At 39.0% G+C, this 24,695-nt stretch overlaps 4 protein-coding genes across 10 annotated transcripts; 2 read left to right on the plus strand and 2 right to left on the minus strand.

Annotated features, from left to right (window-relative positions):
• LOC8057512 lies at window positions 160–13,194 on the minus strand. The gene is made up of 15 exons (XM_021457437.1): window positions 12,908–13,194; window positions 12,136–12,279; window positions 10,957–11,814; window positions 10,754–10,840; window positions 10,071–10,336; window positions 9,817–9,985; window positions 7,218–7,744; window positions 6,447–6,590; window positions 5,534–6,127; window positions 5,259–5,427; window positions 5,056–5,142; window positions 4,376–4,641; window positions 4,122–4,290; window positions 1,438–1,937; window positions 160–984 (listed from the first exon to the last, which is right to left on the minus strand). The coding sequence occupies exons 7-13, from the start codon at window positions 7,439–7,441 to the stop codon at window positions 4,122–4,124; spliced, it is 1,653 nt and encodes a 550-aa protein (XP_021313112.1). The 5' UTR covers window positions 7,442–7,744; window positions 9,817–9,985; window positions 10,071–10,336; window positions 10,754–10,840; window positions 10,957–11,814; window positions 12,136–12,279; window positions 12,908–13,194; the 3' UTR covers window positions 160–984; window positions 1,438–1,937.
• LOC8078641 (protein FAR1-RELATED SEQUENCE 5) lies at window positions 1,355–3,829 on the plus strand. The gene has a single exon (XM_021456233.1). It carries the CDS (start codon window positions 1,355–1,357, stop codon window positions 3,827–3,829), a length of 2,475 nt encoding a protein of 824 aa, XP_021311908.1.
• On the plus strand, window positions 8,897–9,985 carry LOC110433717 (protein FAR-RED IMPAIRED RESPONSE 1-like). The gene is made up of 3 exons (XM_021456234.1): window positions 8,897–9,470; window positions 9,601–9,677; window positions 9,947–9,985. Exons 1-3 carry the CDS (start codon window positions 8,897–8,899, stop codon window positions 9,983–9,985), a joined length of 690 nt encoding a protein of 229 aa, XP_021311909.1.
• On the minus strand, window positions 12,382–24,435 carry LOC8078216 (FK506-binding protein 5). 7 transcript variants are annotated; one of them, XM_021457432.1, is made up of 16 exons: window positions 24,345–24,435; window positions 24,178–24,229; window positions 23,962–24,049; window positions 23,038–23,239; window positions 22,821–22,943; window positions 20,524–20,577; window positions 19,831–20,433; window positions 19,586–19,726; window positions 19,379–19,483; window positions 17,437–17,963; window positions 16,663–16,806; window positions 15,748–16,341; window positions 15,484–15,641; window positions 15,281–15,367; window positions 14,601–14,866; window positions 14,346–14,514 (listed from the first exon to the last, which is right to left on the minus strand). In XM_021457432.1, exons 5-13 carry the CDS (start codon window positions 22,824–22,826, stop codon window positions 15,599–15,601), a joined length of 2,217 nt encoding a protein of 738 aa, XP_021313107.1. In that variant the 5' UTR covers window positions 22,827–22,943; window positions 23,038–23,239; window positions 23,962–24,049; window positions 24,178–24,229; window positions 24,345–24,435; the 3' UTR covers window positions 14,346–14,514; window positions 14,601–14,866; window positions 15,281–15,367; window positions 15,484–15,598. The 7 variants fall into 7 exon arrangements, with proteins under 7 accessions (XP_021313110.1, XP_021313107.1, XP_021313109.1 ...); XM_021457434.1 differs by having other exon boundaries at window positions 16,663–16,696; window positions 17,471–17,963; window positions 23,962–24,055; XM_021457429.1 differs by having other exon boundaries at window positions 23,962–24,055.

Raw genomic sequence — 24,695 nt, forward strand, 5'->3', positions numbered from 1 at the left:
CTTATAAAAACTTTGAAATCATTTATATTTTTTAGTATGTTCTTGTCACATCTCAAATGGAAATTTTGGACATGACAAACTTAAGGGAATATGAGTGGGATGTAGATGGGCAATAAGAAAAAAAAAGGATTTGATTTCAGGATGATGTGTGGTATGAGCGATGGAGATACTCTTAGCCAACTAGCTACCTAATTCTAACCAAATTTTAGTCCTAACTACTTTCTTCGTCTAGAAAAGAATACAATTGTACCACAATATCAACTGAAAGTATTTTAAATTGGAAGCGGCTAATGCACGGCCGTGCATGCGTTAAGCACACCGCACGCACACTCCGTATTAGGAAAAACCGAAAAAGGCAACCCCGCCAAGACAAAAAAGCCCACCAGTAAATAACAGGCCCACGCCCCTCTTCCCCTGGAAGCTTCTTCCCCTCTTCCCTGTTTTGCTTTTCCCTTTCAACCCTCAAAACAGAGATGCTCATGGCGCCGCTGCCACCATCCAGGCAGCTGGCAGATTCATCCAAAACAAAGGCAAGCTAATACATCCAAGAACAAAAAAGCAGGTACGTGCGATTGTGCAACAACTTTGTACTATCAGCTTCTTCTGCTACTACTTTCAACAAAAAAAAGTCCCAAAAAAATAGAAACTAGCCAGATCTGTTACTAGAAGCCAGATCTGTTACAAAGAAAAAGCAGATCTTATCCTAACTTTTGAGCAATTCACCACTTTTGCTTAAGCAAATCAGTTGTTCTGTATAAAGCAGATCTTATCACATAGTACTATAGTTCCCTACTACATCAGCAGATTTAATACTACACCACTGTACGTTTTGGTGCCCATTAGATGACATGGATATATGTTGTATGCACCACTCATGCAGATGTACATCTTTCTACATTAAAAATCTTCTTGTGTTAGCTGCTTCACATGGTTACTCCTATGCATTAAACTTTCTTGTGTTAGTTGCTGCACATAGCTTCGCACCTGCAAAAATTAAAAGTAAAAAAGTACAACTGATAAAATCAACTGAGTAAAGGACAAGCAAGCCTCAAATATCAAACTTTCTCTAAAAAAAGATAACACATTGACACTAGATCCATAAAAAAGTTGGAAAAAAACTGAGTATGGAATAAACTACAAACCTAAAAAAGCATGTACTGAATATAGTTAGCATGTATTGAAATACAACTAAAAAAGCATGTACTAAACAAAAGAACTGCATAAGTTGCTGCCCTATTTTGTCTAGTTCTGTACACTATTATTGCCTAATAGGTTTGACTAAGTTGCCTACTGTCTTGATATAGTAACACACACCTATAGTTAATGTTTTTTGCATGCAGATCTCAAAAAAAATATGGATCTTAACGAGCTGCCACCAGATTTGGATGAAGATTTCTTGGATGCATTTGATTTTGATTATATGACTAGCAACCCTACCTTCTGCACTCAAGTGTCCACAAATCCTGGAATTCCTCAGCCTAACGATGAGCATGTGAACCAACCGATTTTGCCTAGTATTTCTGAAGATGGTCATGCTCCTGCAGTTTCAGAAGAGTTTCTTCCTACCATTTCTGAGATCAGATTGTCATTTGAACAGGCAAGAATAGAGGACAGGAATGAAGATTCTACTACTAATCCTGTATTTGCTGAAGTAGCAGAAGAGGAGGAAGAGGTGTGGTCTACACCTGAAATGCCACACAATGGGATGTCTTTTGCAACCTTGGACGAAGCAAGGGAGTACTACAACTCGTATGCAAAGAGAACTGGCTTCTCGATTAGAACAAACACGTCACGTCGGTCTGCAATCACAAGAGAAAAACAAAAGGTGCAGTTTGTGTGCAACAAGGAAGGCTTTGGCAGGAAAAGGAGAGTTGCTGCTCAGCTTGTTGATGGAATCACTTGCTACTCTGACAATGATGAAGCCGAAGAAGAGGATACTGCACAAGAAGAAGAGGATGAGCAAGTAGAAAAAAGGAAGAAGTTTGACGGATGTAAGAAAAGAAAGAGGGAGAAAATGCTATATACAAACTGCAAGGCAAGGATGGTAGTCAAAATCATTGGCTCTAGATGGCAAGTAATCTATTTTTTGGCCGAGCATAACCATGATCTTGTAGTTCAGCCCTCACTCAAGAAGTTCCTAAGGTCCCATAGAGGCATACCGAAGCAGGAAAAGGACTTCATTGTTTTGCTACATGGATGCAACTTGAGCACCGGTAGAATCATGCAGCTGATGAGCGAGTTCTATGGCTCAGCACAGCTGGTTCCATATGACGGCAAACAAGTTTCAAACTTCCGCTCCACCATCCACAAGACAGAAAAATTCAAAGATATGCAAGAAACTTTGGATTACTTCAGAGCATTGAAAGAAGAAGACCCTGAATTCTTCTACAAGATCAAGCTTGATGACAACCATAGGGTTGAGAACCTATTTTGGGTTGATTCAGCTGCAAGGCGTGCTTACAAAGAGGCATACAACGATTGTGTCTCATTTGATGCAACCTATATGACCAACATATATGAGATGCCTTGTACACCATTCATAGGAATCAACAGACACTGTCAAACTTTTCAACTAGGATGTGCCTTTATAAGGAATGAGAAGACAACTACCTATGAATGGTTGTTTCTAACATTTCTAGAGGCAATGGATAGAAAAGCACCCCTTAACATAATCACCGATCAAGATCCTGCGATGAGAGCTGCCATTTGCATTGTGTTTCCAAACACAACCCACAGGAATTGCAGGTGGCATATCATGGACAAGTTTTCAGGCACAATTGGACCGATCCTTGCTAAAAATGATGAGCTGAATGAGGAGTTTGTGGATTGCTTAAACCACACTGTAAGCCCAGAAGATTTTGAGTCAAAGTGGGCTACTATGGTCCAGAAATATGGTTTGGAGGACAATGAGCATTTTCAACACCTATACCACATAAGGCAGAGCTTCATACCAGCCTACTACATGCACAGTTTCTTCCCATTCCTCCAGTCGACTCAAAGGAGCGAGGGGTTCAATGCTTTGTTGAAGAAGTATGTCAACCCAAACTTGTCAGTGCTACAGTTTGTGAGGCAGTACCAGAAAATACAAGAAAAGTGTCTGGTTGCACAGGATGGGCAAGACTTCAGGACCGATGAGAATGAGCGAAGACGATGGTCAAGGCATCCACTTGAGAAGCATGCTTCCACTGTATACACAAAGAATATGTTTTACAGGTTCTCCAAAGAGTTTGAGAAAACTGCAGAATATGATGTGAAGCCTGTAGGGCAGTTCCAATATTGGTTGGAGCCCAATAATAGCTTTGTTTTTGGGTATGGAAAAAGGAACTATCTTGTTACAGCAATAGAAGAGGATGAAAGCTATTGCTGCGAGTGCAGCAAGTTTGATAGGGATGGAATCATTTGCTGCCACATTATGAGAGTTATGGTCAGAATGGGTGTGAAATTAATACCAGAAAGGTACATCCTTAAAAGGTGGACGCAACAAGCAATTGCTAGTGATACTAACCAGGTCCAAAATGTGAATGCACCAGTGGGACTTGTGGCCCGTGGGATGCCATTGACTAGTGAGAAAACTTTGAGATTTACCAACGCAACCACCGCGTTTGCAGCAATAGCAGTGGAAGGTTGTACAAATGATGAAAACTATGCTATTTTGGAGAAGCACATCAAGGAGATGCGATCTGAATTTGAAGAAATTAAGAAAAGGACGATGGCAAATAGGCAAAACACTAGTGGTGCAGAAGGTGGTGCTACAGAAGGTGCACAAAATGGTACAGGTGTCTCTACTCTAACTGGACCTTCATTGCAAACTGCAAGTTTAAAAAACTAGACACTATATTCTGCTTTGCTTCATTTTTGTATGTCTGTACTATATTGATTAGTTGCTTGTTGCATTTCACATTGTAGGTGCAGTGGCTGGTCCAAATACATCAAGTGTAGCGAACCCCCCAAAATCAAAAGCTAAAGGGCGCAGGAAGGAGAAGGCACACAAAAAAGGGATGAATGGTCAAGCGAAGAGGAAGAATAAGTGCAGCATTTGCAAATCATATGATCACAATGCACAGAGATGCCCGGACAAACTCAAAAAAAAATAAAAACAGTTTCTTAGTGGGAATACATACCTAGCAAATATTCATTTTACATCTCCATGCAATATTGTTTTCTGGATGTTGGAGCCATTTGTATGTGAGCATCTTTCGAATAGTTGGCATATCTTTTTCCTTAAACTCTGGCATGTTAATACCATTCCAGTGTTCACAGTGCATTAGCATGTGGAACCCGCAGTCATGACTGCAAAAAAAAAGTCATAATCATATGGAGGATGACAGAAACTTTAGATATGAAAATAAATATGTATGTTGAACTGTTGACCTACTTGTTTGACTGCAATGGAACATTAATATCAATCAGTTGGTACTTGTCAATATTCTTCCTTGAATTAGGGTAATGTTTGCGCCAAAGTTCCTTAATTGCAGTGATCAAATTGTTGCAGCATGTCTTCAAGTTAATGTCAGCGAGAGACCTCATAGAATCGAGAACTTCAAACCTTTCTTCCCTTAGGTTCAAGACTAGAAGGAAGAAGTGGCCCACTGTTCTATCAAGCCTTTTGAAACGAATATTTTGCAATACAGGAAACATGACCTACAAAAAAAAATGCTAGCAAAAAAATGAGAATAGCTACTAAAACCAAAAAAAGGCTTCATAGCATCTATATTGCCAGAAAAAACATAATCCTTGAGTGATATAACAGCTAGCAGGCTTCTAAAAAAATAAAAATAAAAAAATGGTCGTGAATCGAATTGAGATATGGACAATTTAACATAGGAACTACCTGTTGTTCTCTGCCCTACACATGTCATATTTTGTTATTTTCTATAAATTGCTCCACAAATTTTAGAACACAAAAACAAAAAGTTATGATGGTAGGACACCAAGATTGCATTTTTTTTTAAAAAAAAAGTATAACCTAAAACGAAACAATATTATAGCCTAATGAACATAGTTAAAATGCCTATTTCGAAAAAAAAGAAGAGGATTAAGTGGACGATCAATTACCAATTGAGAACGGTCTAGGTGGTGGAGGCTTCTTTGGAAAGCACAATTAATCTCCCCATTATCCAGAATCCCATCTTGTAGAAAAGACTGTAAAAAAAGAGAATTAAAAAAATAATGTTAGAAAAAAAGTGCTTGTTTGAAAAAAATAAGCATACAAACTAAGAAACATCAGTAAAAGTAAAAAGAAAAGGGGGGATTCTCACAGCTATTCTTAGTGGGAGTATTTGTTTTACAGGGATCTTGGCCTTTCTGTCTTTTAATGCATATATAGCAATTTCAGCTACTGTGTTGAATAATTTTCCACCTGGTTTAACTGATTCAGAAAGGTGCTTCAAGCTCACATAGTAATCTGGATAACTGATTATGATCTCGCTGCGTACAACATAGATGGGTCATAGTTAAAAAAACAAAAATACAAAATGAATTCGAGAGTTTAACAGGCGGAAATGCCAGTCAAAAAAGAAAAAGTTGCACATACTCTCCTTGGCTTGAGCTTTGACTCGAACTCCTGGTTGACCTTCTAGTGGCCGAGCATACCACATCATATGCACGACTTGCAACCTTGCTGCACTTCAAGCCGTTTCTGGCATAATCAATATATGGGGACTGCAAAGCACGCCCTGGTCGTGCTGGCCTCCTAGGCGGAGGTTGATACGCAGGTGTGTGTGAAGTGCTGGGAGCAGATTGTAGACCATAGGTTGTAGCTGATGTTGTCTTTTCAACTCTTGTTGGCTTCCTTTCTGAATGTTCAATTGGGTTATCTGTAGGTACAGGAGTTTGCTTAACTGCACTGCTAGAAAGTAACTTATCTGTCCTATTCCTTTCTATATCTTCAATTTGGGCATCAAGTTCTTTAAATTGTTCTTCACTTAAATTGTCCCAAAAATAATCATCATCATATTTCCTTGCGTTCCTTTCTGAATTACATTCACTTGGCTTTGATGGTGGACGTTCACGGGGTGTGGGAAAATCAATGAATCTCATAATGTCCATTGGTGGGGGATCAAAATCCCATTTAGAGTGCTTTTCTGATTTTTCTTTGTTTTCCACAACACTAGCAGAAGGAGGGAGCCTTTAGCCATGAAAAAAGAACAAAAAATTAGTGTTAGTACTGTTGTGTTACTAGAAAAAAACTTGATTTAAAAACAATGACAAAAAAATGCTATCTATTCATAGTTGCAATACTATCTCTCCATAGTCGAGCAATTTTATTCAAATGACATAACAAAGGAGTGATACTAGTGTAGGTGACCATTTAACACATAAACACAACTGACCCATAAAGTATGAAAAAATAGACAAAAAAAAATATAATTTCTACCAAATTACAAATAACTTGCCTCACTAATAAATATTAAGTTGCTTAACACAAAAAAATATATCCCATTTACCTCAGCCTTTCCCTTCTTGATTGAGAAGGAACAACTTCTAGTGGTGTTGGTTCTGATTCCCTTGAATCACCAGCCGGTGCATCAACTTTAGTGTGCTTTTTTGATTTTTCATTCTTTTCCACAACACTAGCAGGAGGAGGGAGCCTTTAGCCATGAAAAAAAACAAAAAAAAGGGCTTAGTACTGTTATGTTACTAGAAAAAAACTTGATTTAAAAACAAGGACAAAAAATGCTATCTGCTCATAGTTGCAAATACTATCTCTCCATAGTCGATCAACTCATTGAAGTGACATAACAAAAAGATTGATACTAGTATAGGTGACCATTTAACACAGAAACGCGGCTGCCCCATAAGTATAAAAATAGACACACAAAAAAAATTGCTACCAAATTACAAATAACTTGCCTCACTACTAATATTAACTTGCTTAATAACTAAAATTGCACGCATATTTTAAAAGTGGTTCTCTACTACTCATAAACACTTAGAAACACATGCACCAAAATGCATTGTTTTAGGATTCATCTAGCCTGTTGCACACTCCAGCTTTCCTGCAACAGAAAAAAGTTGGCAAAAATAAATCAACTTTGGTGTCAACTTTACTATAACAACATGGCAGAAAAAAGCGTGTGGAGCTAGAAAAATGTAATTTTTTGTGTGGGGTGGGGTAGGAAGCAGAGGTGCAAATATTTATTCAAAAAAATTACTGAAAAAATCAATCCAATAGAAACTGTAACATACTTAACACAAAAAAAATATATCTCATTTACCTCAGCCTTTCCCTTCTTGATTGAGAAGGAACAACTTCTAGTGGTGTTGGTTCTGTTTCCCTTGAATCACCAGCCGGTGGATCAACTTTGTTGGTTGCATCATCCTCACCAGAGACACCCTCATCCTCTAGCTCCACTTCTTTGGCCACCTCCTCATCCTCTAGCTCCACTTCTTTGTCCACCTCCTCATCTTCCTCGTCCTCGTCCTCATCCTCGTCCTCCATCCAATCCTCCTCCTCCTCCTCCTCATCCTCCTCGTCCTCCTCGATCTCTTCATCTTCATCAACATCCTGCTTGTGAGTATTGGTAGTTCTTTTCCGTGTTGATCTTCTGGGCTCCTCATCCCCTTTGTCTTCATTTGTGTTCTTTTGATTAGGATTGGTAGTTCTTCTCCGTCTAGCTGTTCTGGTCTCCTCTTGCTCCTCAGAATCATCACTAATTGTGGACACCTCACTTATAAATGTTCCTATCACTTCAGTGAAACCGATACAAGCTTTCTTGACAATTTCAGACAACTTCCTTTTCTTCTGTAATTAAAAAAAGTGTAAAAAATGTTAGCTCATAAGTGATATGTATCCCTTAATATTGTAACATCTATTTCAGCTGATATGTATGCCTATTTTCAAGAAAACTATGTAGTTTCTGAAGCAAAAAAGACCCTGGAAAAAAAGGTAATCTATATAAAAACAAAGTGCTCACACGTCTTTATATGGGTTTCTACACTTCCTTTTCAAGAACACATAGACAACTCATTCGCTGTCACTTGCTTTTGGAAGGTGCTATCTATAACAATTGATTCCAGGATTCAGCTGCGCCCAACAGAGCATACCTTTGGCAGTTTAATCACTGCCACATCTCTGTCATCAGGCAGCTCGGCTGTGCTTGACCAAGTATTCGTGAGTGTGCTGAAATCTGGCTGTTCTAGTGACCTCTATGTGGGAAGTGCTCTGGTTAGCGCTTTTGCGAGACATGGCTTGATTGATGAAGCTAAGGACATCTTTCTCAGTTTCAAAAAAGAAAAAGAATGCAGTCACCTTAAACGGATTGATAGTTGGCTTGGTCAAGCAACACTGCAGTGTAAGAAGCAGTAAAAAGTTTTTTGTGGGAACAAGGAATACTATTGTTGTATGTTGTGTTGCTCAGTGCCATAGCTGAATATTCTATACCTGAAAGAAGGTTTGAGGATCAACAAACTTCTAGTGGTGTTGGTTCTGTTTCCCTTGAATCACCGGCCGGTGGATCAACTTTGTTGGTTGCATCATCCTCACCAGAGACACCCTCATCCTCTAGCTCCACTTCTTTGGCCACCTCCTCATCCTCTAGCTCCACTTCTTTGTCCACCTCCTCATCTTCCTCGTCCTCGTCCTCATCCTCGTCCTCCTTCCAATCCTCCTCCTCCTCCTCCTCATCCTCCTCGTCCTCCTCGATCTCTTCATCTTCATCAACATCCTCTTCTATTCCTCCAGTCGACTCAAAGGAGCGAGGGGTTCAATGCTTTGTTGAAGAAGTATGTCAACCCAAACTTGTCAGTGCTACAGTTTGTGAGGCAGTACCAGAAAATACAAGAAAAGTGTCTGGTTGCACAGGATGGGCAAGACTTCAGGACCGATGAGAATGAGCGAAGACGATGGTCAAGGCATCCACTTGAGAAGCATGCTTCCACTGTATACACAAAGAATATGTTTTACAGGTTCTCCAAAGAGTTTGAGAAAACTGCAGAATATGATGTGAAGCCTGTAGGGCAGTTCCAATATTGGTTGGAGCCCAATAATAGCTTTGTTTTTGGGTATGGAAAAAGGAACTATCTTGTTACAGCAATAGAAGAGGATGAAAGCTATTGCTGCGAGTGCAGCAAGTTTGATAGGGATGGAATCATTTGCTGCCACATTATGAGAGTTATGGTCAGAATGGGTGTGAAATTAATACCAGAAAGGTACATCCTTAAAAGGTGGACGCAACAAGCAATTGCTAGTGATACTAACCAGGTCCAAAATGTGAATGCACCAGTGGGACTTGTGGCCCGTGGGATGCCATTGACTAGTGAGAAAACTTTGAGATTTACCAACGCAACCACCGCGTTTGCAGCAATAGCAGTGGAAGGTTGTACAAATGATGAAAACTATGCTATTTTGGAGAAGCACATCAAGGAGATGCGATCTGAATTTGAAGAAATTAAGAAAAGGACGATGGCAAATAGGCAAAACACTAGTGGTGCAGAAGGTGGTGCTACAGAAGGTGCACAAAATGGTACAGGTGTCTCTACTCTAACTGGACCTTCATTGCAAACTGCAAGTTTAAAAAACTAGACACTATATTCTGCTTTGCTTCATTTTTGTATGTCTGTACTATATTGATTAGTTGCTTGTTGCATTTCACATTGTAGGTGCAGTGGCTGGTCCAAATACATCAAGTGTAGCGAACCCCCCAAAATCAAAAGCTAAAGGGCGCAGGAAGGAGAAGGCACACAAAAAAGGGATGAATGGTCAAGCGAAGAGGAAGAATAAGTGCAGCATTTGCAAATCATATGATCACAATGCACAGAGATGCCCGGACAAACTCAAAAAAAAAATAAAAACAGTTTCTTAGTGGGAATACATACCTAGCAAATATTCATTTTACATCTCCATGCAATATTGTTTTCCGGATGTTGGAGCCATTTGTATGTGAGCATCTTTCGAATAGTTGGCATATCTTTTTCCTTAAACTCTGGCATGTTAATACCATTCCAGTGTTCACAGTGCATTAGCATGTGGAACCCGCAGTCATGACTGCAAAAAAAAAGTCATAATCATATGGAGGATGACAGAAACTTTAGATATGAAAATAAATATGTATGTTGAACTGTTGACCTACTTGTTTGACTGCAATGGAACATTAATATCAATCAGTTGGTACTTGTCAATATTCTTCCTTGAATTAGGGTAATGTTTGCGCCAAAGTTCCTTAATTGCAGTGATCAAATTGTTGCAGCATGTCTTCAAGTTAATGTCAGCGAGAGACCTCATAGAATCGAGAACTTCAAACCTTTCTTCCCTTAGGTTCAAGACTAGAAGGAAGAAGTGGCCCACTGTTCTATCAAGCCTTTTGAAACGAATATTTTGCAATACAGGAAACATGACCTACAAAAAAAAATGCTAGCAAAAAAATGAGAATAGCTACTAAAACCAAAAAAAAGGCTTCATAGCATCTATATTGCCAGAAAAAACATAATCCTTGAGTGATATAACAGCTAGCAGGCTTCTAAAAAAATAAAAATAAAAAAATGGTCGTGAATCGAATTGAGATATGGACAATTTAACATAGGAACTACCTGTTGTTCTCTGCCCTACACATGTCATATTTTGTTATTTTCTATAAATTGCTCCACAAATTTTAGAACACAAAAACAAAAAGTTATGATGGTAGGACACCAAGATTGCATATTTTTTTTTAAAAAAAAAGTATAACCTAAAACGAAACAATATTATAGCCTAATGAACATAGTTAAAATGCCTATTTCGAAAAAAAAGAAGAGGATTAAGTGGACGATCAATTACCAATTGAGAACGGTCTAGGTGATGGAGGCTTCTTTGGAAAGCACAATTAATCTCCCCATTATCCAGAATCCCATCTTGTAGAAAAGACTGTAAAAAAAGAGAATTAAAAAAATAATGTTAGAAAAAAAGTGCTTGTTTGAAAAAAATAAGCATACAAACTAAGAAACATCAGTAAAAGTAAAAAGAAAAGGGGGGATTCTCACAGCTATTCTTAGTGGGAGTATTTGTTTTACAGGGATCTTGGCCTTTCTGTCTTTTAATGCATATATAGCAATTTCAGCTACTGTGTTGAATAATTTTCCACCTGGTTTAACTGATTCAGAAAGGTGCTTCAAGCTCACATAGTAATCTGGATAACTCGCTGCGTACAACATAGATGGGTCATAGTTAAAAAAACAAAAATACAAAATGAATTCGAGAGTTTAACAGGCGGAAATGCCAGTCAAAAAAGAAAAAGTTGCACATACTCTCCTTGGCTTGAGCTTTGACTCGAACTCCTGGTTGACCTTCTAGTGGCCGAGCATACCACATCATATGCACGACTTGCAACCTTGCTGCACTTCAAGCCGTTTCTGGCATAATCAATATATGGGGACTGCAAAGCACGCCCTGGTCGTGCTGGCCTCCTAGGCGGAGGTTGATACGCAGGTGTGTGTGAAGTGCTGGGAGCAGATTGTAGACCATAGGTTGTAGCTGATGTTGTCTTTTCAACTCTTGTTGGCTTCCTTTCTGAATGTTCAATTGGGTTATCTGTAGGTACAGGAGTTTGCTTAACTGCACTGCTAGAAAGTAACTTATCTGTCCTATTCCTTTCTATATCTTCAATTTGGGCATCAAGTTCTTTAAATTGTTCTTCACTTAAATTGTCCCAAAAATAATCATCATCATATTTCCTTGCGTTCCTTTCTGAATTACATTCACTTGGCTTTGATGGTGGACGTTCACGGGGTGTGGGAAAATCAATGAATCTCATAATGTCCATTGGTGGGGGATCAAAATCCCATTTAGAGTGCTTTTCTGATTTTTCTTTGTTTTCCACAACACTAGCAGAAGGAGGGAGCCTTTAGCCATGAAAAAAGAACAAAAAATTAGTGTTAGTACTGTTGTGTTACTAGAAAAAAACTTGATTTAAAAACAATGACAAAAAAATGCTATCTATTCATAGTTGCAATACTATCTCTCCATAGTCGAGCAATTTTATTCAAATGACATAACAAAGGAGTGATACTAGTGTAGGTGACCATTTAACACATAAACACAACTGACCCATAAAGTATGAAAAAATAGACACAAAAAAAAATATAATTTCTACCAAATTACAAATAACTTGCCTCACTAATAAATATTAAGTTGCTTAACACAAAAAAATATATCCCATTTACCTCAGCCTTTCCCTTCTTGATTGAGAAGGAACAACTTCTAGTGGTGTTGGTTCTGATTCCCTTGAATCACCAGCCGGTGCATCAACTTTAGTGTGCTTTTTTGATTTTTCATTCTTTTCCACAACACTAGCAGGAGGAGGGAGCCTTTAGCCATGAAAAAAAACAAAAAAAAGGGCTTAGTACTGTTATGTTACTAGAAAAAAACTTGATTTAAAAACAAGGACAAAAAAATGCTATCTGCTCATAGTTGCAAATACTATCTCTCCATAGTCGATCAACTCATTGAAGTGACATAACAAAAAGATTGATACTAGTATAGGTGACCATTTAACACAGAAACGCGGCTGCCCCATAAGTATAAAAATAGACACACAAAAAAAATTGCTACCAAATTACAAATAACTTGCCTCACTACTAATATTAACTTGCTTAATAACTAAAATTGCACGCATATTTTAAAAGTGGTTCTCTACTACTCATAAACACTTAGAAACACATGCACCAAAATGCATTGTTTTAGGATTCATCTAGCCTGTTGCACACTCCAGCTTTCCTGCAACAGAAAAAAGTTGGCAAAAATAAATCAACTTTGGTGTCAACTTTACTATAACAACATGGCAGAAAAAAGCGTGTGGAGCTAGAAAAATGTAATTTTTTGTGTGGGGTGGGGTAGGAAGCAGAGGTGCAAATATTTATTCAAAAAAATTACTGAAAAAATCAATCCAATAGAAACTGTAACATACTTAACACAAAAAAAATATATCTCATTTACCTCAGCCTTTCCCTTCTTGATTGAGAAGGAACAACTTCTAGTGGTGTTGGTTCTGTTTCCCTTGAATCACCAGCCGGTGGATCAACTTTGTTGGTTGCATCATCCTCACCAGAGACACCCTCATCCTCTAGCTCCACTTCTTTGGCCACCTCCTCATCCTCTAGCTCCACTTCTTTGTCCACCTCCTCATCTTCCTCGTCCTCGTCCTCATCCTCGTCCTCCTTCCAATCCTCCTCCTCCTCCTCCTCATCCTCCTCGTCCTCCTCGATCTCTTCATCTTCATCAACATCCTCTTCTATTCCTCCAGTCGACTCAAAGGAGCGAGGGGTTCAATGCTTTGTTGAAGAAGTATGTCAACCCAAACTTGTCAGTGCTACAGTTTGTGAGGCAGTACCAGAAAATACAAGAAAAGTGTCTGGTTGCACAGGATGGGCAAGACTTCAGGACCGATGAGAATGAGCGAAGACGATGGTCAAGGCATCCACTTGAGAAGCATGCTTCCACTGTATACACAAAGAATATGTTTTACAGGTTCTCCAAAGAGTTTGAGAAAACTGCAGAATATGATGTGAAGCCTGTAGGGCAGTTCCAATATTGGTTGGAGCCCAATAATAGCTTTGTTTTTGGGTATGGAAAAAGGAACTATCTTGTTACAGCAATAGAAGAGGATGAAAGCTATTGCTGCGAGTGCAGCAAGTTTGATAGGGATGGAATCATTTGCTGCCACATTATGAGAGTTATGGTCAGAATGGGTGTGAAATTAATACCAGAAAGGTACATCCTTAAAAGGTGGACGCAACAAGCAATTGCTAGTGATACTAACCAGGTCCAAAATGTGAATGCACCAGTGGGACTTGTGGCCCGTGGGATGCCATTGACTAGTGAGAAAACTTTGAGATTTACCAACGCAACCACCGCGTTTGCAGCAATAGCAGTGGAAGGTTGTACAAATGATGAAAACTATGCTATTTGGAGAAGCACATCAAGGAGATGCGATCTGAATTTGAAGAAATTAAGAAAAGGACGATGGCAAATAGGCAAAACACTAGTGGTGCAGAAGGTGGTGCTACAGAAGGTGCACAAAATGGTACAGGTGTCTCTACTCTAACTGGACCTTCATTGCAAACTGCAAGTTTAAAAAACTAGACACTATATTCTGCTTTGCTTCATTTTTGTATGTCTGTACTATATTGATTAGTTGCTTGTTGCATTTCACATTGTAGGTGCAGTGGCTGGTCCAAATACATCAAGTGTAGCGAACCCCCCAAAATCAAAAGCTAAAGGGCGCAGGAAGGAGAAGGCACACAAAAAAGGGATGAATGGTCAAGCGAAGAGGAAGAATAAGTGCAGCATTTGCAAATCATATGATCACAATGCACAGAGATGCCCGGACAAACTCAAAAAAAAATAAAAACAGTTTCTTAGTGGGAATACATACCTAGCAAATATTCATTTTACATCTCCATGCAATATTGTTTTCTGGATGTTGGAGCCATTTGTATGTGAGCATCTTTCGAATAGTTGGCATATCTTTTTCCTTAAACTCTGGCATGTTAATACCATTCCAGTGTTCACAGTGCATTAGCATGTGGAACCCGCAGTCATGACTGCAAAAAAAAAAGTCATAATCATATGGAGGATGACAGAAACTTTAGATATGAAAATAAATATGTATGTTGAACTGTTGACCTACTTGTTTGACTGCAATGGAACATTAATATCAATCAGTTGGTACTTGTCAATATTCTTCCTTGAATTAGGGTAATGTTTGCGCCAAAGTTCCTTAATTGCAGTGATCAAATTGTTGCAGCATGTCTTCAAGTTAATGTCAGCGAGAGACCTCATAGAATCGAGAACTTCAAACCTTTCTTCCCTTAGGTTCAAGACTAGAAGGAAGAAGTGGCCCACTGTTCTATCAAGCCTTTTGAAACGAATATTTTGCAATACAGGAAACATGACCTACAAAAAAAATGCTAGCAAAAAAATGAGAATAGCTACTAAAACCAAAAAAAGGCTTCATAGCATCTATATTGCCAGAAAAAACATAATCCTTGAGTGATATAACAGCTAGCAGGCTTCTAAAAAAATAAAAATAAAAAAATGGTCGTGAATCGAATTGAGATATGGACAATTTAACATAGGAACTACCTGTTGTTCTCTGCCCTACACATGTCATATTTTGTTATTTTCTATAAATTGCTCCACAAATTTTAGAACACAAAAACAAAAAGTTATGATGGTAGGACACCAAGATTGCATATTTTTTTTTAAAAAAAAGTATAACCTAAAACGAAACAATATTATAGCCTAATGAACATAGTTAAAATGCCTATTTTGAAAAAAAAGAAGAGGATTAAGTGGACGATCAATTACCAATTGAGAACGGTCTAGGTGATGGAGGCTTCTTTGGAAAGCACAATTAATCTCCCCATTATCCAGAATCCCATCTTGTAGAAAAGACTGTAAAAAAAGAGAATTAAAAAAATAATGTTAGAAAAAAAGTGCTTGTTTGAAAAAAATAAGCATACAAACTAAGAAACATCAGTAAAAGTAAAAAGAAAAGGGGGGATTCTCACAGCTATTCTTAGTGGGAGTATTTGTTTTACAGGGATCTTGGCCTTTCTGTCTTTTAATGCATATATAGCAATTTCAGCTACTGTGTTGAATAATTTTCCACCTGGTTTAACTGATTCAGAAAGGTGCTTCAAGCTCACATAGTAATCTGGATAACTCGCTGCGTACAACATAGATGGGTCATAGTTAAAAAAACAAAAATACAAAATGAATTCGAGAGTTTAACAGGCGGAAATGCCAGTCAAAAAAGAAAAAGTTGCACATACTCTCCTTGGCTTGAGCTTTGACTCGAACTCCTGGTTGACCTTCTAGTGGCCGAGCATACCACATCATATGCACGACTTGCAACCTTGCTGCACTTCAAGCCGTTTCTGGCATAATCAATATATGGGGACTGCAAAGCACGCCCTGGTCGTGCTGGCCTCCTAGGCGGAGGTTGATACGCAGGTGTGTGTGAAGTGCTGGGAGCAGATTGTAGACCATAGGTTGTAGCTGATGTTGTCTTTTCAACTCTTGTTGGCTTCCTTTCTGAATGTTCAATTGGGTTATCTGTAGGTACAGGAGTTTGCTTAACTGCACTGCTAGAAAGTAACTTATCTGTCCTATTCCTTTCTATATCTTCAATTTGGGCATCAAGTTCTTTAAATTGTTCTTCACTTAAATTGTCCCAAAAATAATCATCATCATATTTCCTTGCGTTCCTTTCTGAATTACATTCACTTGGCTTTGATGGTGGACGTTCACGGGGTGTGGGAAAATCAATGAATCTCATAATGTCCATTGGTGGGGGATCAAAATCCCATTTAGAGTGCTTTTCTGATTTTTCTTTGTTTTCCACAACACTAGCAGAAGGAGGGAGCCTTTAGCCATGAAAAAAGAACAAAAAATTAGTGTTAGTACTGTTGTGTTACTAGAAAAAAACTTGATTTAAAAACAATGACAAAAAAATGCTATCTATTCATAGTTGCAATACTATCTCTCCATAGTCGAGCAATTTTATTCAAATGACATAACAAAGGAGTGATACTAGTGTAGGTGACCATTTAACACATAAACACAACTGACCCATAAAGTATGAAAAAATAGACACAAAAAAAAATATAATTTCTACCAAATTACAAATAACTTGCCTCACTAATAAATATTAAGTTGCTTAACACAAAAAAATATATCCCATTTACCTCAGCCTTTCCCTTCTTGATTGAGAAGGAACAACTTCTAGTGGTGTTGGTTCTGATTCCCTTGAATCACCAGCCGGTGCATCAACTTTAGTGTGCTTTTTTGATTTTTCATTCTTTTCCACAACACTAGCAGGAGGAGGGAGCCTTTAGCCATGAAAAAAAACAAAAAAAAGGGCTTAGTACTGTTATGTTACTAGAAAAAAAACTTGATTTAAAAACAAGGACAAAAAAAATGCTATCTGCTCATAGTTGCAAATACTATCTCTCCATAGTCGATCAACTCATTGAAGTGACATAACAAAAAGATTGATACTAGTATAGGTGACCATTTAACACAGAAACGCGGCTGCCCCATAAGTATAAAAATAGACACACAAAAAAAATTGCTACCAAATTACAAATAACTTGCCTCACTACTAATATTAACTTGCTTAATAACTAAAATTGCACGCATATTTTAAAAGTGGTTCTCTACTACTCATAAACACTTAGAAACACATGCACCAAAATGCATTGTTTTAGGATTCATCTAGCCTGTTGCACACTCCAGCTTTCCTGCAACAGAAAAAAGTTGGCAAAAATAAATCAACTTTGGTGTCAACTTTACTATAACAACATGGCAGAAAAAAGCGTGTGGAGCTAGAAAAATGTAATTTTTTGTGTGGGGTGGGGTAGGAAGCAGAGGTGCAAATATTTATTCAAAAAAATTACTGAAAAAATCAATCCAATAGAAATTGTAACATACTTAACACAAAAAAAATATATCTCATTTACCTCAGCCTTTCCCTTCTTGATTGAGAAGGAACAACTTCTAGTGGTGTTGGTTCTGTTTCCCTTGAATCACCAGCCGGTGGATCAACTTTGTTGGTTGCATCATCCTCACCAGAGACACCCTCATCCTCTAGCTCCATTTCTTTGGCCACCTCCTCATCCTCTAGCTCCACTTCTTTGTCCACCTCCTCATCTTCCTCGTCCTCGTCCTCATCCTCGTCCTCCTTCCAATCCTCCTCCTCCTCCTCCTCATCCTCCTCGTCCTCCTCGATCTCTTCATCTTCATCAACATCCTGCTTGTGAGTATTGGTAGTTCTTTTCCGTGTTGATCTTCTGGGCTCCTCATCCCCTTTGTCTTCATTTGTGTTCTTTTGATTAGGATTGGTAGTTCTTCTCCGTCTAGCTGTTCTGGTCTCCTCTTGCTCCTCAGAATCATCACTAATTGTGGACACCTCACTTATAAATGTTCCTATCACTTCAGTGAAACCGATACAAGCTTTCTTGACAATTTCAGACAACTTCCTTTTCTTCTGTAATTAAAAAAAGTGTAAAAAATGTTAGCTCATAAGTGATATGTATCCCTTAATATTGTAACATCTATTTCAGCTGATATGTATGCCTATTTTCAAGAAAACTATGTAGTTTCTGAAGCAAAAAAGACCCTGGAAAAAAAGGTAATCTATATAAAAACAAAGTGCTCACACGTCTTTATATGGGTTTCTACACTTCCTTTTCAAGAACACATAGACAACTCATTCGCTGTCACTTGCTTTTGGAAGGTGCTATCTATAACAATTGATTCCAGGATTCAGCTGCGCCCAACAGAGCATACCTTTGGCAGTTTAATCACTGCCACATCTCTGTCATCAGGCAGCTCGGCTGTGCTTGACCAAGTATTCGTGAGTGTGCTGAAATCTGGCTGTTCTAGTGACCTCTATGTGGGAAGTGCTCTGGTTAGCGCTTTTGCGAGACATGGCTTGATTGATGAAGCTAAGGACATCTTTCTCAGTTTCAAAAAAGAAAAAGAATGCAGTCACCTTAAACGGATTGATAGTTGGCTTGGTCAAGCAACACTGCAGTGTAAGAAGCAGTAAAAAGTTTTTTGTGGGAACAAGGAATACTATTGTTGTATGTTGTGTTGCTCAGTGCCATAGCTGAATATTCTATACCTGAAAGAAGGTTTGAGGAAAGGTAAGGAAGTCCATGGGCATATGCTTAGAACTGGGATTACTGATCTGAAAATTACTGTTAGTAATGGACTGGTTAATATGTATGCCAAATGTGGTGCCATCGATAGTGCCACTAAAAAAAGTTTCAGCTAATGGAAGCAACGAACAGGATTTCCTAGAACACCATCATCTCAGCTCTTGATCAGAATGGTAAATGTGAAGAAGCAGTTATGCATTTTCTTAGGCAATTTAACTGTGATCTATTAGGCGACAATGACTTAGTACATAGGCAATTTAGCCTATTCTTACTAGTCAAAAAAGACCATCACATCATGATAAAACAAAAAAAGCATGATTAGACACAGAGCTATAGGACATGAAAAAACTAATGGATACACCCCAATACCATGCCTTATCTGTACCTAAGTATGTGGATTTGACACTAAGTGCTGTCTTCAACCCAATTATAAGATGATGGTAAATTCACTGAAGCACTAAGCTTCTGAAAAAAGTAGTTTTCTAAATCACATGCCTAAACCTCAACTCTCAGGTAGATTCTATTATTGATATCCACATAGAAATATAAATGGATGGTTGTATCTGCTGGGCAGTACCAAAATAACATTTTAGGGTGAGAGAGCAGCAACTAGGGTGGTGGGAGCAGCACTTGAAAAAGTTGTTCGTTATCTTCAAATTTAGACTCCTCAAGAGTCTTATCTTAGAAATTGTAGAAATTATATGGCCTGTTTGAAATTTGGATTCTATTATTTCCATACCTTTGAAGACATGGGTGCAGATGCCCTGTGTGAAATAAAATTATCTATGTCTTGGAAATCCCCAAATAAAGAGGTCTCAGTGACTGAACCAGCTAGTTTCTTGAGCTGTCACACAAAAAAAGGAAAAAGGAGAAAAAGATTTGACTAAATTCACAAATGCATAGTACATAAAAAATGACGCAGAAAAATATACAAAAGAAGTCATACCTTGAGTTTCCCGAATGTGCCATTTGTGTTAGTATCCATCTTTATGACCTTGTTGATAAGTTTCATGTTCCATGCTGCAACTCTTGGCTGTTTTTCAGGGACTTGTATGTTTCCTACCTCCAAAGAGTCCAGGTAAAGTATCTAAAAATGCATATATGTAAGGTACCATTAAAAACATGTAAAAAGAGAAAAAAATATAGTACATGAATAGAAGATTAAAAAAAGAAAAAAGAAAAGACACTCACAGAGAGGAAATACAGACAGCCTAAAACAGAATCCTTTTTATGCATCTTTCCGACGGATCCTTTGAGAGTATCTACTACAAATTTGCACCAATTCAATTCCTTAACTTTTGATAGATCAACCAAAGAAGGATAGCACTTTGGGCTGATGCACAATGCTGTGCTCCCACACAGAAAAGTTGAGATAGCAACCATGAGCCAACACCGGAGGTAGTCATCATTTGCTTCCTTGTTTGCACACAGCCTTTCTGTTATTGTTGTAATTGCAGGAGACCTTCCGTTGTCAAAGCTGCACTTTTCATTGATGAAACTAATTGCACTTCCATTGAATTCATATTTGACCTCATCTTCACCCATAGGTAACCCTAGTATCCTGTTCACAGCAGCTGCATTTACTTTAATCTTTCCTCTTCCAGGAATTACAAGCTCTTCTGATACACCATCCACATTCTTCACAAGCCATTTACTTAGGGCAGATGGCAATCGACCACTTCCTATCTCAAGCAAGCCTCCAAAGCCAGCATCACTAACAAGCTTCCGCTGAGCCTCTGACATTTCCTTGTACAATTTAAACAGTCTAGCAGGCGTTGCTCTATTCCTTACACCCTGAAAAAAATGCAAAAAAAAAGAATGGGAAATATAAAAAACAAAAAAAAGATTATATACACTTATAAAAAAGGATGATTCAAAACATACATCTGTCCCGCTAGTGCGACCACCACCAGCGCCCCTCTTTCTACTACCCATTGTCTGTAAGTAAATTTAAAAAAGGTTAGAAAAAGATCATACTGATTTAGAAAAAACCATACACTACTACCAGCAGGAAATGGCATGAAAAAAAACAAAAAAATGGTAATGTTGTAGTGAATTGCATTTTCTTAGGCAAAAAAGTCTCATTCATTAGGCAAAAATGACTTCTTAAATGAGCGATTTATATATTCTGAAAAAGCTTTTGTCAACTCACATTATGTAATTCACATCACAAAAAAAAATTAAAAAAAGTTTGATGTAGACAAAATTTCAGGTTGGTTATGCTCAATCATCAACCATGTCTGAAAACACACTTTGAAAAAGTACTTTGGCTCGTTTGGAGTCCTAAAATGCAAGGATTAAACAGCATATTGCTCAGTACTAATGACCTTTAAATTATAGAACAATGATGTAAAAAAACTACCTAGTGATTTAAATTATTTTGCCTTTACTTTGCCACAATATTGCCTGGTGAGAGTATGTTTAGTTGCTTATTCCCAATGCGGTTCAATAACTAATCACCTTGATCTGTTGGCTGAGATCACCAGCTGCTAACTACCAATGGAATGTGTCAAGGAATGTGTCAGGCAACTGCGGCTGGCAAGGGGAAGAACAAAAATAGGACAAAATCCATGAAAATAGTTTCGAAAACTTTGGTGCCCCAGTCTAAAAACCCTGAGCTCCAAAAACCATATCGCGGAGCTAAAAAAACGCCTGGAAGTGACCAGATTAGAAGCGTCATCTTCCATGCTATTACTGCATGATCTACAGGAAAAAACGCTTCAGGCAGTTGAGAGAGAAAACCTTGGACCTTAAAAAGCCAAGCTTCAGGCAACTAAGAAGGCTTTGGAGTTGCAGTTGCATTCCAAATCTATAGAAGTTGAGGAACTACTTATGTCTGTAGCTTCATTGGAGGAAAATGCAGAGCAGAAACAGTTGGAGTCACAGTTAGAACTGATGTCAGCACAAAAATGTACATAGCTTCACCTTACTGTGGCATCACTGGAAGAAAAGAGTTCAGGCTGAGAGAGATCTTTCTGTGCAGCAGAAAAGAAGATGCAGAAGCCATGTTGAATGCTAAAAAAAGAACTAGAAGCACAGTTGCGTTCAGCAAGCACCGAGATGGGGAAACTGCATGACATTGTCAAAACACTAGAGAAATGAAGAGAGAAAAAAGGAAAAAGGCACTGCGTGAAGAATTAACAACACAAATTCAAATAAAGGTTGGAGTAGCTGTTGATGCAGTTAAAAAATTCTCAGCACACTTAGAGGTGAAAATTGAAGCAGAGAGAGCTCGTTCTATGGAGTCTGCTAAAGAATCGTTAGAGGAACAACTCCAGTTAGTGAACTCGGAAGCTGCAAAACTGCAAGACATAGTGACTGCACTTGAGCACAAATATGGAAAAAGGAGAAGGAATTTTTCTGCAGAGCTCCATATGCAGCTAGAAGCTCTAGAGGCTATAAAAAAGAAAGATGTTGGACTCGGAAACTGAATCAGCACATCAGGATGCCAAAAATTCTCAGCCAGAAGGTGGAGTCATTGGAAACAAAACTCAAGGAGCATATGTAGTTAACGACAAATTCACTGCCAATGTAGAGACTTTGCAGTCAGATAGGATGACTATGGAGCATAAACTTAAAACAGCAGACAGGGGGCTCATAAAATTGACAAACAAGGTGAGCATGCTCCATAGGGAGATCAAGCAGGAGAGATTACTGTCAGAAGAGTATGAACAGAAATGCCGGAAGCTAGAGGCTCAGTTATCAAGAGATAGCTGGGACGCAAAGCTCTGGCAACTAGCAAACTCAAAATGGAGATCTGAAGGTTAAGAAGGTAACTAAATTTCTTCCCATTCTAACACCTGCACCTGATAGACCCATATATGAATTTATAGTATGCTCTTCTCTTATCTCTACAACATCCCTTCACTGCAACCTAGCTTATGTCAATTCACATTGTGTAATTCACATCACAAAAAAATTTAAAAAAGTTTGATGTAGACAATATTTCAGGTTGGTTATGCTCAATCATCAACCATGTCTGAAAACACACTTCCAAAAAGTACTTTGGCTCATATGGAGTCCTAAAGTGCAAGGATTAAACAACATATTGCCTACCTAGTGATGTAAAAAAACAAAAACTACCTAGTGATTTAAATTATTTTGCCTTGACTTTACCACAATATTGCCTGGTCAAAATATGTTTAGTTGCTTATTCCCAATGCGGTTCAGTAATCAATCACCTTCATCTGTTGGCTGAGATCACCAGCTGCTAACTACCATCCTCCAAACCAGATCCGCATCACACCACCTCACGCTCAGCCCCAGAAACAAAAAGGCTTGCTGTAGAAATGTGCCAAAATACCCTACACATGTCAAACAAAAAAAAATCCTAGGTCAGGACGACCTGAACACCCCTCACCAAATTGCAAGGAAAAACACCATGCAGATAACGCACACCTGCGATTTAGTGTGGATAAGAACTAGGGCAGCTGCCTTTGATTCCTCACTGAGCCACTTCTCTTCGCACAAAAACTATGTTCAAATCCATCGAATCTCACCGAGAATCACTGGAGATGATAGGGGATCCGGGCGGGATGAAGGGGATGAGGGGAACGTGAGGCGACGAAACTGTGCGGGTCGAGTTGCCTTCAATTCCTTACTGATCAACCATACAAACTATTATAATTTAGAGGGCAAGATATTTCCTTACTGTATTCTAAAAAACTAGCACCAATAAACTGATCAACCATACGAACTATTATAATTTAGAGGGCAAGATATTTCCTTACTGTATTTTACCTCAAAAATGGCTCTAAAGTTCTAACTAAACAGCTAGCACCAATAAACTGATCAACCACATACGAACAAGTTCGTGTTCACAATGGATCAGAAGTTCTGAAGACCTGGCAGACCAGCACCAGTGCAGCGAACTAATCAACCATATGAACAAGTTTTTCGTACTAATCAACCATATGAAAGTATAGTTCAAAATCCTCCTATTATTGCTGATTCAGTTTATGAACAGGGCCGCCTTGCAGTCCCACAAGAGACGATAGCTAGAAGTCTAGAACAAAGCATCACTCAAATGCCATAACTACCAATACTAGGTGATTACCTCCAGAAACACACGTGTGAGTCAATTGTCAATAAACCCGACGACACAGTACTTTTTTTCACACGGAAAATCTACTTTTAAATACTAGGAAAATCTGCACGTCCAGGGGAAATTGACACTGACCCATCTTAATTTTCCAGTTTGATTACCATGATTAGCGACGGCTTCTCCTCTTTCCTATCACCCCAACGATGTACTCAATAATCATCAAATTTGCATGAACAATCTACTCCTACGCGACGGAATATGGGGCTGGCTCTGCTCACCGACAGAGGAGGACGCGATGGCGGAGCCGCAGCCGAAGGTCTTGATGCGCGCGTCGACGATCCTGCCGGAGCCCTCGTCGACGCGGATCTGCAGCTTCATGACGTACTGTGTCGTCGGGTTCAATCCATCGAAAAATCTCACCGAGAATCACATGGGATTATGGGGGATCCAGAAGAGGATGAGGGGGGAGGGGGGAAAAAGCGAGGGCGACAAACCTGTGCGGGAGCAGGGTCGAGCTGCCCCTTGATTCCTCACCGAATCCCTTCTCTACACAAAACCCTATGTCAAATCCATCGAATCCCACCGAGAAAAATCAAGCAGAGAAGATGGGGGATCGAGGAGGAAGAAGGGAGGAGGGGGAGGGGAGGGGTGGGCGACGAACCTGTGCGGCATCCAGCAGAGAGGACAGCCCCCGAACCTGCAGCAGTGGGGATGAAATGCGGTGTGGAAAACTGACGGGCGCGGTTACCAACGTTTGAAATGACAAGTCCAGACATGCCAATGACATGTGGGGCCCGCGGTTGTCCGCATGCTGCTTTGCAAAATAGGCGCGACGCAAAACGAAACTAGAAAAAAACGAGTCGCCGAAAACGTCGGCTCGCTGCGCTCGTTGAACGTTGCGCGTGGGAGATTGGAGTGCGCGTGCAACAAGTTAATGGCACGGCCGGCCAGAAACAAGTCTTTTCCTTTTAAATTTAACTATATCTACTATACAACTAAAAAGACTAAAGAG

Source organism: Sorghum bicolor, chromosome 3 (genome assembly GCF_000003195.3).
Source record: "Sorghum bicolor cultivar BTx623 chromosome 3, Sorghum_bicolor_NCBIv3, whole genome shotgun sequence".
In the NCBI taxonomy this organism is placed as follows: domain Eukaryota; kingdom Viridiplantae; phylum Streptophyta; class Magnoliopsida; order Poales; family Poaceae; genus Sorghum; species Sorghum bicolor.